This window comes from Drosophila navojoa, chromosome 4 (assembly GCF_054131105.1).
Source record: "Drosophila navojoa isolate 15081-1374.11 chromosome 4, UAZ_NAV_1.0, whole genome shotgun sequence".
Taxonomy (NCBI): domain Eukaryota; kingdom Metazoa; phylum Arthropoda; class Insecta; order Diptera; family Drosophilidae; genus Drosophila; species Drosophila navojoa.
Window position 1 is genome coordinate 21892887 of NC_142892.1, and position 16536 is coordinate 21909422.

The 16536-nt window shown below is 43.7% G+C and overlaps 2 protein-coding genes across 4 annotated transcripts in view; one reads left to right on the plus strand and one right to left on the minus strand.

The window, feature by feature from the left end:
• The first annotated feature begins 846 nt into the window (after nucleotides 1-846).
• LOC108652263 (uncharacterized) overlaps nucleotides 847-16536 on the plus strand; it is an 87544-nt gene continuing 71854 nt past the window's right edge. The window contains exon 1 of the mRNA XM_018102404.3: nucleotides 847-2508. Coding sequence (XP_017957893.2) covers nucleotides 961-2508 — 1548 coding nt within the window. The 5' untranslated portion in view covers nucleotides 847-960. The remainder of the gene's footprint in view (nucleotides 2509-16536) is intronic.
• byn (T-domain transcriptional activator brachyenteron) lies at nucleotides 3175-15106 on the minus strand. Of its 3 annotated transcripts, none has more exons than XM_018102406.3 (7): nucleotides 13883-15104; nucleotides 7283-7691; nucleotides 6152-6272; nucleotides 5240-5383; nucleotides 4381-5170; nucleotides 3952-4312; nucleotides 3175-3853 (listed from the first exon to the last, which is right to left on the minus strand). In XM_018102406.3, the coding sequence occupies exons 2-7, from the start codon at nucleotides 7684-7686 to the stop codon at nucleotides 3520-3522; spliced, it is 2154 nt and encodes a 717-aa protein (XP_017957895.1). In that variant the 5' UTR covers nucleotides 7687-7691; nucleotides 13883-15104; the 3' UTR covers nucleotides 3175-3519. The 3 variants fall into 3 exon arrangements, with proteins under 3 accessions (XP_017957895.1, XP_089114987.1, XP_017957896.1); XM_089258861.1 differs by having other exon boundaries at nucleotides 3752-3897; nucleotides 13883-15106; XM_018102407.3 differs by having other exon boundaries at nucleotides 3752-3894; nucleotides 13883-15105.

Consider the following 16536-nt stretch of genomic DNA (forward strand, 5'->3'; position numbering starts at 1 on the left):
AATATTGATTAGCTACTGAGGACAATGCCAAGGATTTTGGGAAATAAGTGTGGTGAAGGGGATGAATGAATGGAGAACTGTAATCAGATTAAACAGTGATGATGACTTTTTATCGAAAAATTTATAATGAATTAAAAAAATAATAATAAAATATAATAATCTTTGGTGGCTCAAGAATTGCTCAGAAAAAATTATGTATAGTTAATAAATAATAATGATTTATTAAATCTTTGATAAATAATATTAAATAATTAATCAATTAAATAATACATAAATAATAATTAATGCATTAAATAATAACGTAATTTTCTTTATTATTTTACTGTTATATTTGGTTTAAAGCTAATGTTAATGTTAATACGCTATGAATGCAAACTGGCTAAAAACTTGAAAATTCGTGTCAGTAAATGAAAGTTTAGTTAATTAAATTAAATTTAGAGAAATTTCTTTTAAAATTAAGTCAGTAACAGAGAAAAGTTGAGTTTTTTCATAAATATTTTAAAAGATTTTTGCCATTCAGGTTTATCAAATGATAACAATAATAAAGTGTTAACTTTTTTGTTGTTATGTATTTTCAATTGGATAAGCTTGCTGAAACAAATAAGAAATGATTAAACTGGGTATTCCATTTCTATATTTACAGGGTATTTATATTTCACGTCAGATATTCGTTATTGTTTTCTTTCGCTTGCCGAGCTCTGGGGCTCGAGGAACCCAGTGCAGCTGTTTAACAGAGCACACAGTGACGCGAATGTTAAGCTAGGTCACTTACGTTCCACACTGTGGATGGCGTGTGTGGCACGAGTGGCCGTTATAAAATAACGGTGCTGTCTGCTGACAGCATTCAGTGCGCCAATAGCCCCGTGTGCTGACGGTCATGCAGTGCGTGTCGCGGCCCTTCGACGCGTCCTCGAAATGTGAGTGTTAAATTGCGAAGTTAAGGATAGTCCTTAGTTCGAAATGACGTCTGGAGAATGGGATTTGTGCGCGCTGAAGGCGCTCGAGGAGGAGGAGCAGAAGGAGTTTCTGGCACTTAGCCAAAGGAATCTATTCGAGGCGCCCCTTCCAACAGGTGGTGCGGAAAATGGCAGCGTCAGCGGTGCCAGTGGCAGTGGCAGTGGCAGTGCCAATGCTAAGCCAGCTTTGACCTATGCGCAACTGCATCCACATCTGCTCAAGCTGCCCACCATTGACGAGTGCCAGCTCATCGCGACCAAGCGGCAGTCGCCTGCCAGTGTCGCCAGCAGCAGCACTCGGTTAAAGTTTTCCCGCGCGCTTTCCCTATCTGCGCATTCGTTATCCCCGCGAGCTGGCGGAGGTGGAGGTGGTATGGGCTTTGGCAAGAAGCTGAAGGCACGGCTGGTGGGTGCCAAATCAAGCGGATCCCTATCACCGTCCCGCCACTCCTACAGCTACAGTGTCTCGCCCGTGTATACGCCCCCGCCTATGCGCCGCTGCGCCACGCTCCATCACACGCAGCCGGTGCGCAAGACCTTCAAGACGCTGCAACAGTTGGAGCGGCAGAAGCGCCAGGGCCAGGCAACCCAAGCAGCGCAGATGACGCCGCAGCTCCAGCGCATTGTGGGCACCAACAAGACCTACTGGAAGTACGGCGCCAACTCAACGGCAGCCTCGATCATCGGCCAACGCGCTCGACTGCAGCAGCAGCAGCAACATCAGCAGCCGAGCGAACTGGAGTCCAACACTTCGGACGAACCGAATGCGGAGACGGCCGAGTCGGATGCGCCTGACAGCGTCACAGAGACGGGCTCCTGCAGTGTGCCGCTGCCGCCAGCGGACTCCAATGAGCTGCTGCGGCTCAGCCTGATGCTAACCGCAGCCAGCTCGGCTGTCACAGTGACTGCCTCGGCGGCGGCGGCAGCAGCAACTGGTGGGCAGGCAAGCAGGCGCTATCAGGCCCACGGCATCGACGAGGACGCTGGCAATGGCGAAACTGTTGCTTACGAAGCTTTCCACAGGCCAAGCAAAAGCTTTGAGCGCGCGCTCTTATGCGGCGTCGGCGGAAGCTCAGCATTAACAGCGCAAGAGAGCCACAGTCCTGGCCCGAGTCCCAATCGTAGTCGGCCAATGCAATCCACTGGCGGCAAGCGTATGCTAAAGTCCACATCTCTTGAGGGTGAGAGTGCGCTTGAATACCAACAGCAGCAACAGCAACAGCAGCAGCAGCAACAACAGAAACATCAACACCAGCAACAGCAACAGCAACAGATTATTGGTCAACCTCTGGCAATGATGGGCCTGACAACGGCAACGAATCAGCCAGAGGAGCATCAGGGCGGCGGAGTTCGTTATCTGAAGCGGGACGGGGAGTGGGAGACGAGCATGGGCCGCAAGCAAGCCAAATATAATCAGGATCTGAGTGTCGCCTGCTACGGGCACAATGCGACGCTAGGTGGCGCCACCATCGAGGACGAACTGGAGCATCATATCAAGCATTGCTCGTGCTCCTGCAATCACATGGGCTACGGCAATTCAATGGACTATCAGGTAAGTGCTCGCAGCAGCTTCTTAAGATCACAATTTGGCCTGCTGACTCGCGCATTCCTACGGCAATGAATGTGGCGTGTATTTTAATTGCAGCTGTGCAGATGGTGCGGCTCCTGCTCCTGCTCCTGCTGCTGCTGCTGTCCAGCTATTCAATTCTAATGGTGGCCCATTCAGTTGCCATTACTTTCAACTTTCCACTTTGCACTTTCTAGAGACCACACACACTCACACACACACACACATACGTGAACGTTTACAATTCAACTCATTATCATCACGTTCCTTTGTGGTGCATTGTGTGCTCATGGCTTCATGGATTGCTGCTCCTGAAGCTGCCAGATTGCTGCCCGGATAGCATTTTGCGGCTGCTCCCATGCAGGTCTCGATGCGTTTGAGGGCTCCATTGTTTTTCGGGCAGTTGCAAACTAGTTTTGTGGAGAGCTGAGTTCGTCTTTGATCCAAACAATACGCTAAACTTAATTAGCTATGGGCAAAGTTTGTATCTGCTCTGGCTGCGGCCACTAATCAAAACTAATGCCAATTTCAGGGGTAATCCATGGCATCTCTCCCATCTCAAATCTCCGATCACCAATCGATAAAAACAAATATTTCATTTTCATTTGTTGGCCCCATTGTGGCCATAAAAGTGCATAAGCCAATTAACTCTTACTTTGTGTTACCTACAAATATTTAATTTATAATTAAATTTTATGGGAATTCCAGCGAACTCGAATTTTGAATATGTTGTTGAAAGTATGTATACATATATATATAATTGTTGTTTATAGATAAATCAATAAAAACTTTAGAGAAACTCATCTTAAAGTACGGAACATTCACTACGGTGTACTTTGCATGCTGTGCTACTTAAAAGGGGGTCTTAATATTTAATTCAATTACTCGATTTATCCAAGTAGGGAACATGCGTCTAAGGGCTGGGGCGGTGCAATGGCTACACATATATATTGCTGTTCTTCTGCTTCCATTTCTTTTTGTGTAATTAGCTGAGCATCACTGCAGAGTGCTCTGGGGCGGTGTCAGCGGTGTCCAAGTGTCGGCAGTCACAGCTGTGACCACGGACGTGGGCACTCCTGCTGGCAGGGAGCTGGGCACGGGCAAGGAGACGGGCAGGGGCACATTGGGAATTGTGCTCCGATCCACGTTGTGGTCGAGGGACTCCAGCTTGATGTCGTTGCTGTGATTGTGGGCGCTCTTCAGGCCGTTGGCACTGGCGCATTCCAGTGTGATGACCGAGGTCTGCTCCTCCGTTGGCTTGTACATGGCGGTCTGGGACTCATCGAGCGTCTTCGTTACGTCCACTGGCTCCAGCGGATGGGTGGCATAGCTGTAACATATTTCGCGATTCGAGAGTGGAATCATTGATAGCTACTTTAGCGATATAAGTGTAGAGTTCGCGGCGCAACAGGCTCCCCAATCACTTACCCTATCTCGAGCGGTATATACTCCGGCTGATAATAGGCTGCGGCCGCGTTCTGGTAGAGTCCGTACTCGGCGCCGGAGCCGTTGTGCCAGCCACTGGTCGGGTAGCTCAGCGCCGAGGGGGCGTTCAGCACGTTCGGGTACAGCTGGTGGGTGGGCGAGGTGGGCGTCGGATGGTAGACCTGGTGCGCAGGTGCACCGTAGGTTTGCGGAGAGCTCGAGCAGGCGGCTCCACTCGCGTAGAGATCCGATTGGGACATGTTGTACTGGTGGCTATGCGGCGTCAGGTGGTGTATTGTGTAGCCAGGCGAGGGGGTCGTGTAGCTTGGCGAGCCATTTGTGGGTGAAGGCGAATTGTGAGTGGCTAAAGAGGGGTGATCGCGACAGAGGGGTGAATGGGAGCTCCATTGAGGGTCAGCTCGTATTACTTACATATATTGCGGCTGCTGCACACGCTCACGGGCATGGGGCCTGGTACGCTGGTCGGACTCCAGTAATTGCTGTTGCTCTGCCAGCTGGTGGGATACGAGAATACCGATGCAGTCGAGCTCGCCTCCACGGGCACGAAGCCAGACTGCGAATAGGAACTGCTGAAGCAGCCAGTGACGCCGCTGCTGCCGGCGCTGCCGCTGGCGCTTGTGTTGGTGCCGCTGCTGCTGCTGACCGAGCCAATGGACGACTGGAGACTGGTGGGCGTTTGCGGAGCAGAAGGAGGCTGCGGGGAGGAGGAAGAGGCATTTGCGCTTCCATTCGAGCCGGAGCCAGAGACGACGCGCGGCCGACTGTAGGGCGTGGAGCGATTGGGCGCCGAGCTGCGAGTGGAAAGGGAGCGACCATAGCGATCGCAGCTGGCTGAGCCGTTGCCCGAGGCGGAGGAGGTTGCGGACGGCGGTGCCACCAAGGCGTGTGTCTGTGCCATGGAGAGCGGAGGTGGTGGTGCGGCAACCGCTGCGGCGCTCGTGTAGTGCGTGGGCGGTGGTATCAGCCAGCCATAGTGGGTGTCGTGGGGGTAGAGCGTGTCGGGGCGCTCCTTAGCATCTAGAAAGGCCTTTGCGAATGGATTGTACTTGATCTTGAGTGAGGTGACCTCCTCGTTCTGATACGCAGTCACCGCAATGAACTGAGTCTCTGGGAACGGGTAGGTGACCACATGGCGCTGCTCGGAGCCCACTCGCACCAGATGAACGCGCGGCTCGTACTTGTGCAAGGAGTTGAGCATTATCTGTGCAGGGACAGCAACAGAAGGTTAATTTTGAGGGTTTCCTGAAGTCTGTGAAATCTCGATCCTTACCTGACCATTGCCATTGGTCTTGTTTGTCAGCTTGACTTTGGCAAACGAAATCGGCTCCTTCATCCAGTGGGCTCCGAAATTCGGTGACTCGGGGTGCACATATATGGGATTCGAGGGAGGCACCTCTGCCTTGCCACCAGGCACCTGTTGAGCAAAACGGAAAATTAGTATCCCTGAAGAGAGTAAATTAAGAGAGTCTTCTCATAGAGATCTTCCTATTCAAATGAGTCGATGTTATGAAGACAATCATAGTGTCAATTTACTTCTAGATGCCAATAATTTATTTTGATATTCAATGTACTTAAAAGACTCTCTGAATAACTTAGTTAGCTTAATCAATATGCTTTGTATGTAGTTTGCTTTGCATACAAGCTAAGCAGCCCACGTTCAATAAACTTCTGTCAATTAATAATTCCCAAGTGTATATGGGGAAGCGGAAGTCCAAATTAGTTTCGGCCCAAGTTATTTATGTCTTGTGTACTTATTTATTAAATTAGAGTATGCAAGGTGGTTAAATATATCTAACTGAACAAACATGTTGCATGACTTGCATAGAACTACATAAAATGTTTGAAATGTTTTGAAGAATACTGAAGTTGCTTTATGACGTTTATTAAAATTCATTTAAGATAATGTATAAAAATTTAAATGGATGTTCTCTTATTAGACTCAAGCAGGGAAACCAATCATAATTTAATATTCTCAATTTGGATATTATATAAATGACCCTTAAGTTCCCCGTTTAGTTTATATATGTAATTTATACGAAATGCCCTGCTCATACAATTCTGTATTCAATGTTTTATTTCCCGTTCAATTTAAACAAGTTTTCCGTCAATGCTCCGCCCATTCGTTCATTCGTCTATGCCAAGCGGTAGTTGAGATATCTTGCAAATAGTTTCATTCACATACCCATTCACCATTCACGTACTTCCAGCGATGGGTATCGACCTGCACGAATTCAAGTAAGACCGTGTACATGGCAGCCGGATCCAGGCCGGAGGCACTGATTTTCACAACCGGAAACATTCTCCTGCGAAAATGAAAGAAAGAACACAAAGCGAGCAGAGGTTCGCAATTAAATTGGCTGCTTTTAACAGTTGTAAGACTGTGAATATTCTATAGGCAAATAGACAGGTGAATGCCACAGATTTTCCATTTTCATTTCATAATTCTTGCGTTTTACTTTGGCTTTGCCTTTGCTCACTATTTGCTTAGATTCCATGCCAGGGTGTACTCTGTAAAGCAACTTGGATAGGTTCGCTTCCCTCTCGCTCCCACTATCCCTCTGGCTCTCTCTCTCTCTCTCTCTCTATTACTCTTTCTCTTTGCATGGCCCCGTCGGTGTTTCTGTATCTCGGTGCGGTGCCGATGCGAGTTTCGGACAAATATTGAAACGCGCCGTCCGCGCACTGTTCCACAACAATTAGTACAAGATGGCGGCTGTTGCCGGGCCGCGTTAATTAGCACCTGTCCGGCACCGGAGACCGAACAGCAGCGGGCAGAGACCAGCGACCAGAGACCAGAGACCGGGGCGGTTAGTTCCAAGTTCTAAGCGCGTTTCACACACGATATATAGTATATAATATATATATTGTATATATATACATATTATTATATAAATATATACATACATATATATATATATATTTCCATAGACATATTCAGTGTACAAATAAATATATTTGCGTATGTATGCACCTGTAGCTGAGTAAATATTTTGAGGTATTTTTTACAAACTGGAGCTGTTCGTATGTCTACCTGTCTACATATATGTAACTGTGGATCTGTGGAAACGTTAACGCTTCATTATAAGGTGCAAACAGAAGCACTGGAAAAATCATTGCAGCTCTAAGCCAAATGCGCAAAAAAAAAAACTCATTGCCAATTTGCATAGGAAAACAAAATGCACTGCGAGCCGAAGCCGTTGGCTACGTTAACTTCCACTTAACACGTTGCTCTGCCCAAAATAAGGGCCGAGCGCGGGCCGAGCCACCCATCCAACTGGGTGCCCTTGAGTGGCTTGGGTAAAGTGCAACTCACCTGCCATTCTTGGTGACGATCATCTCGTTGGTTAGATTTTGAAAGCGCAGCCAGAGCTCCCGGTCATCCAGCGAGACGCGGAGGTTGCGATCCAGTTCGTTGGGGCTGCCCGCACCGCCGACAATGCGATGTCCGCCGCCTCCGCCTCCGCCGCCAGTTGAGCTCAATGCCACTGAACTGCCGCTGACCCCTAGCCCATGGCCATGGCCATGTCCATGTCCATGTCCGTGTCCATGTCCGTGTCCGTGTCCATTGTGGCCTGCGTGGTGTGGAGAAGGCGAATCACTTCCAGCTCCATTGCCACCAGCAGCACCGCTGCCAGCACCGCCGCTACCTCCAGCTGCCACATTTCCATTCAGCCCGGTTGTGGGATCCACGGCGGACAAGATGTGCGACGTGGTCATGTCAACTGCAACAGCAAAGCAACGTTTTATACTTGTTAGCAATGCGCTTCATAAAAGTCGGTACAAGCTCTGCTCAATTAATCCAATGGCTCAGCCCATTCAACCAGAAGAGCACGACAACAATTTAAAAGTTGGCTTCACAGTTTGCTAATTAAACTTCCAAAAATTCAATTTTGTGCTCGACTTGATTGTGGGCTGTCTAGGTATTTACATTCCTTATGGAAATTTGTTTTAAAACATTTTTTCCCATTGAAATAATTTTTTCCATTGCAGATATTTGATACACATAAATCCCCTTCTCTATGCAATGAGAAAACTAATATTGCGAGTAGCTTAAAATGAATTCAGATTATTTTTTATGAATTAAAGAGATTTTTAATGTACAAAACATTCACGTTTGGCTTATCTATAATTCGAATTGAGCACTGACATAAACATTTTTCATATACGTTTAATATTTATCATTTTAATAAATACCTTAAAAAAAATGTTCGCTTATATTGCATAAAAACAATATTAAAAGGGGAAAAAATTCATATTGGGGCGAAAATCAAATTATAGATTAGCCAAACAAGTTGATAGCTAATTTATCATTAATAAATATTTAAAACCCATTTTTTATATTTATATATTATAAGCCTTAATGAATTGACTAAAATACCATCGAATCCTTCTAGAGTATTATATTGAACTATTATATGAAACTGATATGAAATAAATAGCTAAAAATTATATTTTTAGCTGGTTTCTTTATTTTTCAATAATTTTTTTTCTAGTATATGCCTTTTTGCAACTCTGTTATATTTAATTAAAATTCACTTATCATAACAGTGATGAAAATAAAGTCTGAGCTTTACAATTGATGAATTTTAGATTTCACAAAAAGAAATTTTATAATTAAAATTGAATATATTAATAAGCAATTTAATTTTTTTTTTTATTTTAAACTCTAAAGAATTCTCTCTTTAGGCTACAAATTATATGATTGATTAAAGTTTACGATTTCACTTTTTTTATACGTAATATTTTCAAATTTTTTTAAAGTTCCATTTGCAACCTGCTTTAACGTAAACAATAAGCAAATTTATTAATTTAAACTTTAAATAGCCAAACACACGGCGTGATTTTAATTTATTAAAAATTTAGAGTAAGCAGACTTTCACAAAAATGCATTAATTTGGTATAATTTGATAATTGAAAATATATTTAATGATCTATTCCCACTGATTGCTATTAAACTGAGATATGCTCTACAGCTGGGCCACAGATTGGTAATAGAATGTAGATGTAACCAGTTAGTAAAGATAAAAGTCGAGAATTTCAGTTATATGAATCCCGCCTTGTGGCCCTGCGCCATTGGAATTACATCAAAGACCGTCGGGCTAAGCGGCCCGGCCGACGCGTCGGCTCATCTCAGCACTTTATACAGTTTTACAGCACTGTCCCGGGCGCATTAGAAGAATGGTCGGTCGACGTCTGTTGTCGGCTTTTAATTATATTGCACACTTTAGCTATGCCTTGCCCATGTCTGAGACTCCAATTCAAACTCAGAGTCCGACTCAGGTCTCGGAGCGCCCGAACCTCGAATCTCAAGCGCGCACTTGGATGCTGTCTGCCTGGCTAGCTGTCTGGCTGGCCGGTTGGCTGGCAGGTTGGCTGGTTGGCTGTTTGGCCATAAACAGCGGGCACCCTTTTTATTTATGGCCGTGGCAACAGTAACAAACACCTCTGTTTACTCCGGCATCGCGGCATCGCAGCATCGCAGCATCACAGTCGCTGCCTTTTTACGTATTCCATTCTTGTGGACGGGTCTCGGCCCCGGCCTGGCACAGAGCCCGGATTGTAAAGGCGGCGGCGAACAGAAGAGACATACGCTTTAAGTCTGTTCGGTGATGTCTAAATTCTGGCCTGGCACTGAAAGTGTTTCTCGCAATGTTTTGTAATCATAAATTAACAAAATGTATTGTTTTGTTTGTTTTTATTGGAGGTGAAATGCCGACGGTGGAGCAGCACCTGAACTCTGGCCCGGCTAGATTTGGCTAGGATTTTTATGGCCAAGCTGGAAATATTTGATATATGCTCGGGGTTGCTGCTCAATACTATATAACAAGCCATTGTTCCACTGAATCTAAACCAATCTGTCGCTCCCTTTGATTTATATTCAATTTTCCCTGAGCCTATGAAGTGAAATATGTTGCTCATTCGTTAAATATGTACCCGTAATTTGATGCTGCTCCCCGAAACTCTGATTGAAATATGCCAATGATAAGGGGGTGTCAATGTGCCCGTTACACGCACACGCAACAACACCATCAATTCACTAATTTGATGGGCAGAGATCCCGAACACAAACACAGATTCCGTACGCCAATTTCGGCTCGTTGTTGGCTAACATCCATTCCGGCGTAGTAAAACGTATTGCGAATTCGGTTAAATGCGCTAGATGTGTGATATATAATTTAATTCCCTATTCATAGTTATTCTAACGCAATAATACCTATATATGTCTCCACTTAAATTACAGAATATGTATATACATACATACATATTGTGTATGTCTGTGCAGGCATTTGAGATTTGGGTTGTATTCCACATCAGTTCGCACCGTTCCAACAGTGGGCCTAATGAAAAGCCGTTTTTGTGTGCCATCGGAACACGTGTCTGTGTGTGTGTTCCGCTTTGTGTCTATATCTGTGTCGGTGTGCGTGTGTGCGTGTGTGTGTGTGTCTACGTGTGTGCGTTCGTGTTTGTCTATGTACTTTAACTTAACATTTGATGGCTGCCATGACGCTTTTTGGTCGGACTTTTTCCCCATCCACTTTGCGATGTTGATTTTTGAATGATTTCGTGACTTTGATGTTTGCTCAGACCATTTCGTGTACCCCATGCACATACACACACACACACACACACACATGTATATAAGTATATATTCATGTGTATATATGTATATCCTCAATATAAAGCAAAAGGCTTGAATCTGCGTGTTAGTAATTGCTTGTGTTCAATTCTATTTGTATATCTAAAAAAATGAAAGATTTGAATTGGATTCGTATAAATACTAAAAGCTGACTATTCCAGATATATATTTGCAGTGAAGTCACGTAGGTAAATGCTCAATTTGTAAAATGTATTCAAATCGCAAGAGAGTTATTTACGAAAAGAATCAAATGAAAATGTAAAGAAACATTGATATAAGAAATGATATAATGATAATATTAACTCATATAACTATATTAAAGTCGTTTAACTCGATTTGAATTTACCTATAAAATGAATTTAACAAAGAAAACAAATGTTTTAATGAAAAACTTAACCAAAAACTGGTTAGTCGGGAAATTGAAAGCGCTCAGCCCCTGGAAAATATGTGAGGCTGGCAAATTTTCCAGTCGAGCGAGCGCGTAATTATAAATTAATTAACAATTACGAGGTTTGTTTGAGCATTACTCCAAGCCAACAATACGTATTTTTTGTTTTTTCTGTTTGCAGAGCTCTTGAATGCGAAACATGATTATTTTATGGCAACTTCGTTAAAGACTTTCAGAAGTGAGACATCCTAACATGCAAGAGTATTAGCGATAAATAAGTTCTGTATGGTCTTATTTAGAGTGGACTCGATAATTCGCTCGTTAATAATAAATGCTGCGATATAAATTGAAATTTCACAACAATTGTGCCTGACACCTGACCAGGACACGTTTACTCTAACCGCTGCTGGCGGGTGGCAGTAGCAGAGGAAGTGGCAGTGGCAGTGGCACTCTGACACTCTGACAGTCTAGTAGCTTATCGGACGCGATTAAACGGATTCGCTAAATTTCACACTTCATTTTACGTGAAAATAAACCCGAAAACCCATTTTAATTTGGCTGCTGCCTGTGCAGCGAGTGCGGCTCGGTCAGCAGGAGTGCGACATGAGCTGGACAGGGCTGTCGGGGCTGGTTTGGAGGGGCGTGGCAGTCAAAGATACACATATTATCGCACTTTTGTTTTCTGCACACTTTGCGCCTTCGCCTCTGCCAACGAGGCGTCACTGATAAACGCACTTTATGAGACGCATACTAAAATATTGTACAAACTGTAATTAATTAGTAAGCATTTGTCAAGTACTAAACTCGGAAGCTCGAAGACGTACGACGTACGACGTACGACGTACGACGTACGGCGTATGGCTGGGGCACAGCGGAGGAGCGGGGAGGAATTTCCTTGGTTCTTTTGATTTGTATTTAATAGGATAATTTTCACATGCGTCGTAATTGGTTAGCATAGCTAAACGGGCCGCCTCGGCGTGGGTCCCAGCTATTGTTGTTGCCGAGCCGTGCGGAGCCGCGCGGAGCCGGGCCGGGCCGATTAAAATGCCTGCGGTCGTGTCGGCGGCACAAGCAAATTCTTATGTCCCTCCTAATTTGCGTGTGAACATTAGGCCAGTCCACAGCTGGCAACTGGCAACTGCCAACCGCCAATCGCTAGCAGGCAGCAGCCAAGTTGGCAGCATCTGGCAAAGAAGCGTGGGCCGATGGCGCGATGGCGCTGCTGTTTTATATTATTAGAGTTATTATTAGGATCATTAAGATGAGCTATTGTCACTCGCTGGTTTCATTTGGGCGGCGCTCAAGTGCCACCAGCCAGCCGAGTGTTGACTGCGATTCGGGTGTCAAATTTTGTGTTTTGTGAATTTTCGGCACCTGGCAATAGTGTTTGGTTAAATGTTTGATTTTCACACGTTTATTTAAATAGGCTTGTCAACTGAAAATTTGCATATCAAATACTTTCCGTTGACCGAAAGTAATAAAAATATATTACAATAAATAAATATTGGTAAAAAATTTAAACGAAACACAAAAACTTAGAATTTTTGGTGGTAGATGAAAAAGTATATCTAGTATATTTGGTATTCCAAGCAGAAAACTATAGTCTTAAATACCAACGAACATATCTTTTTATTTTTTCTGCATATATATCAGAATAAAAGCAGGAAACAGTACAGTAGTATATTTGTAGTCGCAATACAGCAATACAAAAATGCTACTTTTAAAATCATGAAGGAGTAGGATTATCAGAATATGAAACCTTGAAGATCTATGGATGTATCAAAAAATGCAATACAAAAGTTGACTATGTCAATACAAGATTCTATGTTCTATATTTCCGATCTTCTAGTTTTTCTATTTAGATACCATATACTGAAAGAGTATTTAATCTCTAAGAATTGAAAAAATCTAGTTCTAAATAGATAAAATATTAATTTTAGATTTTTTTTAGATTTTTTGATTTTTTAATCTAGATTTTTTCAATTCTAGACCCTAAGATTGGTTAGACAAGTCAAAAAAAAAAAAATATATATATATATATTTATATATATATATATATTAAGGAACCTAAATTTTACCATCAAAAGATAAAGTTCGCAACAAGTGTCTCCTAGAGCTTATAGTTGTTGGAATGAAATGCAAATGCTTAGATGAAAAATGTAAGAAATGCAATCGAAATACCAAACAAAATCAGTTTTCTTAGATCATTTGTGATCGACGTCTTCAAACTTACGGACAGACGGACAAGGTCTGCATCGCCTGCTTTTGCCTATTACATACATTTCAGCAAAGTCATTATAACCTCTTTTCCCGTATTCAATGGGTGTAAGGAAACTAACTCCAACTTTCAATTCTTGATCAATTTAAGGTCCAAGCCATTTATATGACCTTCGAAGTTGGGTGTTTGCAAAAATGTTTTTTTTTTTTTTTTTTTTTTTTTTTTTTTTTTTTATAAATGGTGTTGTGTACAACTGTTACGATTAAGGTAGTGTAGGATCTATTAACAGATTGATTAGCAACTTTGATGTTGCCCAGCTTTTGGTGAAATGATATTATTGTTTTCTTTTTGGCTAAGAGTACATATGCAGTAGAAAAATATTTATTATATATTTATTTTGGCTTATTATGACTATTTTTAGGGCTCTACATATGTTAATAATGAAGGTTGTTCAGGTCTTGTATCCAAATATCAAATCACAATTTAATTCACACAAAGTAAAGAATGATTCTTTACGTCTTAATATACGATGACGTATAATGTATTCGTTGGATTAGAATCTCTTTAAAATATGCGATATATCAGATTAAGATTCAGCAGAAGGCGACTGAGAACCGTCCCAGATGTTTCTTGAACTGCACTTTTAGTAAATATTTGCATACAAACTTACATAATTTGTGAATATTGTCCGGCTCGCACCGGCGGTGCTCGTCTTGTAATCCCTTGGGGAGCTAATAATAGGTTAGGTGTTATCAGCTTTCTGTATCACGCACTAAGTCACACACAGCAGCAGTCACACACAATCGCGAGCGCAATTATTTAAATAGTTTTCTTTTTTGAGGTTTTCGATTTTTGAATCTCGTCCACAGCTCAAAAGTAGTTCACAGATATCGATTAATCAGACTGCAGAAGGGATAGAGCACAGAGAATCGCTCAACGCTTGCGCCGAATTCTTTTGTGGGACTTTTCGAGTTGCCGTCGTCGAGTTTGCGCCGCCGTCGAATACGTTGTTTGCGTTGCCACCGTTCCCTAGCTAATGATTGATGGTCGGTGCTAATTTGTTCAACCATCACAAGCCGTGCTTGCGTTTTGGTATGCGAGTGTTCGCTGTGCGAGATGTTACCTCTATTTCTCTTTGGCCGAGTTGTGCCCATGCCATGCCATCTTGTTTACACGTTTGGCTCAATGGCTGAGTCAACTCTTTCCCAGCCATTGTCGACGAATGCCAACGTCTTGTTGTCTCGCTCTCGCCCGTGATCAATGACGATCGCCGCTGAGCGCAATCCGTTTGGCCACACCTTCTAACAGGTAACGCGCACCTCACCCTCTCCCACTCACACGCAAACTCACTCTCTCTCTCTCTCTCTCTCGCGCGCGCTCAGTCGCAGTCTCAGTCTCTCTCTGTCGATCTTACAGCCCGCCATCGCTTTGGACCAGGTCAGCAGGTAGAGGCTTCATTTCAGGTTTTCGATCTTGAACATCATTCATGAGCACGAGCATGAGCATGAGTCTGAGCATGAGCATGAGTATCAACAGTCGCTCATTCAATTTGCTCAATCGTTATATCTGGCTGACCTCCTAGCACACTACGGCTCGTCCTGAGCCGCGAGAATCTCTCGAGTTTTGCATGCGCCACTTATTAGGCGTCAAGTGTTTTTTCTCCAAATGACGAAGTAAACTCGGGCCTATTTTGCAGCTGGCGTTGTCGTTACTACTGACCGTCGACTGGCGAGTGACTTCGATTTGTTTAGACGCTCGTTTTGTGCTTTTGTTTGCGCAACCAATTAAAACTTTGTATTTTTTCCACGATGCTTGATGACTGTTTGTTGTTGGCCTGCCTCTCTGCCTGGCCTATACCGAAAACTGGTTTGCCTCACATACCACATTTCTCTACACCTATTTTTTGTATTTAAAAAGTGTATATGAATATTTTTGTTGTTGTTAAATTTTCAGCTGAATTTCGAGTTGTAAACATTTAACCGCAAAAGTCAATTTATATAAGTACACATGCTCATATATATTTTTGGTCAAATGATGCTGACTTGCCACGAGTTGGGGTCATCAGAGTCAGAGAGCCGCTCTACTCCATTAGACTGTATACAGATCAGTTAAATGCTGTCTCATCTCTCAATTTAACTGTCTGTTTTTAGTAGCGAATTTCAATTGATTAATATATACGCCTGTTGTAATCAGAAATGAGATGCAAGATGCCTTGCAAATTGGCCAAATGAAATCGATATTACACACTGTTTGCGCCTATCGATTGTTGTTGCTCTCTGTTGGCTCTTTGTTTATAATTATTTATAACTTGTTTGTGTTTTTTGAAGATCACGCGCCTGGCCAAGAGTTTCGATTTGCTGTGCATTCGTCTTTCTCAGGCCAGCGCCGCGTGTCAATGGACCGCCTCAGCTGGGCTGGGGGATTGGGGTGAACTGTTGATGGAGTCGAATAGGTTGCGGAGCCACGACTCTGGCTACAGGCCTACAGCCCAGCTCAGTGCGGCAATAAAGTCTCTGAGTAAATGAGAAGAATCAACAAACTATGAAACTTAATAAAAAGAAATCAAACGGGAAAAGGTGCTGTAAGCCCCTGAGATCTAAAAGCACCACTCACAACGCGAGTGTCGAAAAAATGTCCGTGTGTGCAGCTACACCTAGGTTCATTTCAATTCATATAAGACAGAGAACAGTAGTCTGTCGCAGTTTCATTAATAAATGCGATTGCGGCCAGTTTTCAGTTCCTGGGAAGCAGAGGCTGTTGGTCTCGTGGCTGGGTTTACGTGGAAAACTCGACATCAATCTATTTGGCCGCGACCTTGCCCTAAATATTTACCACACCGTATTGTAGGAGCGTTTTGTGCGCTTTTATGACGACTACTTTCTGCCTGTGTTTGCAAACAATTCGAGTTTATGGACAGCCTAAGCGAATTTCCCCGCCTCAATTAGGCTGAGGTTGTAAACTCATAAACAAAGAATACGGAAACGCACATGCGTTCGTCCTACCAGCAGGCAGACGGACCCAGAGCGGGCTCACAAAGGATGCGCGAGGATGCAATTAGCCGTCTCGGAGCTGCCTTCGGGAATATCCAGTGAAAAGCAATGCATTCGCCCAAGTTCAAGTTTAAGTTCGAGTTTGTGTTTCAAGTCTTTCATTTCTCACCTTACGTTGCCCCTGGCGCTGCCTACCTATGTAGCCGGACGGCCCAGTCCCGATCCCAGTATATTTGCCCATAGAAGACCGCATTTGCATATTGCGATAAGCCAGCCTCGCTGGTTGGCTGCTTGGCTGGTTGACGGGCTGTCTGTCTGGCTGTCTGGCTGTCTG

Bases quoted from the DNA above. Each gene is read 5' to 3' on its own strand.
- byn (XM_018102406.3), bottom strand. From the start codon at position 7,686: ATGACCACGTCGCACATCTTGTCCGCCGTGGATCCCACAACCGGGCTG. The intron at 5,171-5,239 runs GTAAGGATCGAG...GTCCCTGCACAG, and splicing joins AGACCAATGGCAATGGTCAG to ATAATGCTCAACTCCTTGCA. The intron at 4,313-4,380 runs GTAAGTAATACG...ACCCCTCTTTAG, and splicing joins GTGCAGCAGCCGCAATATAT to CCACTCACAATTCGCCTTCA.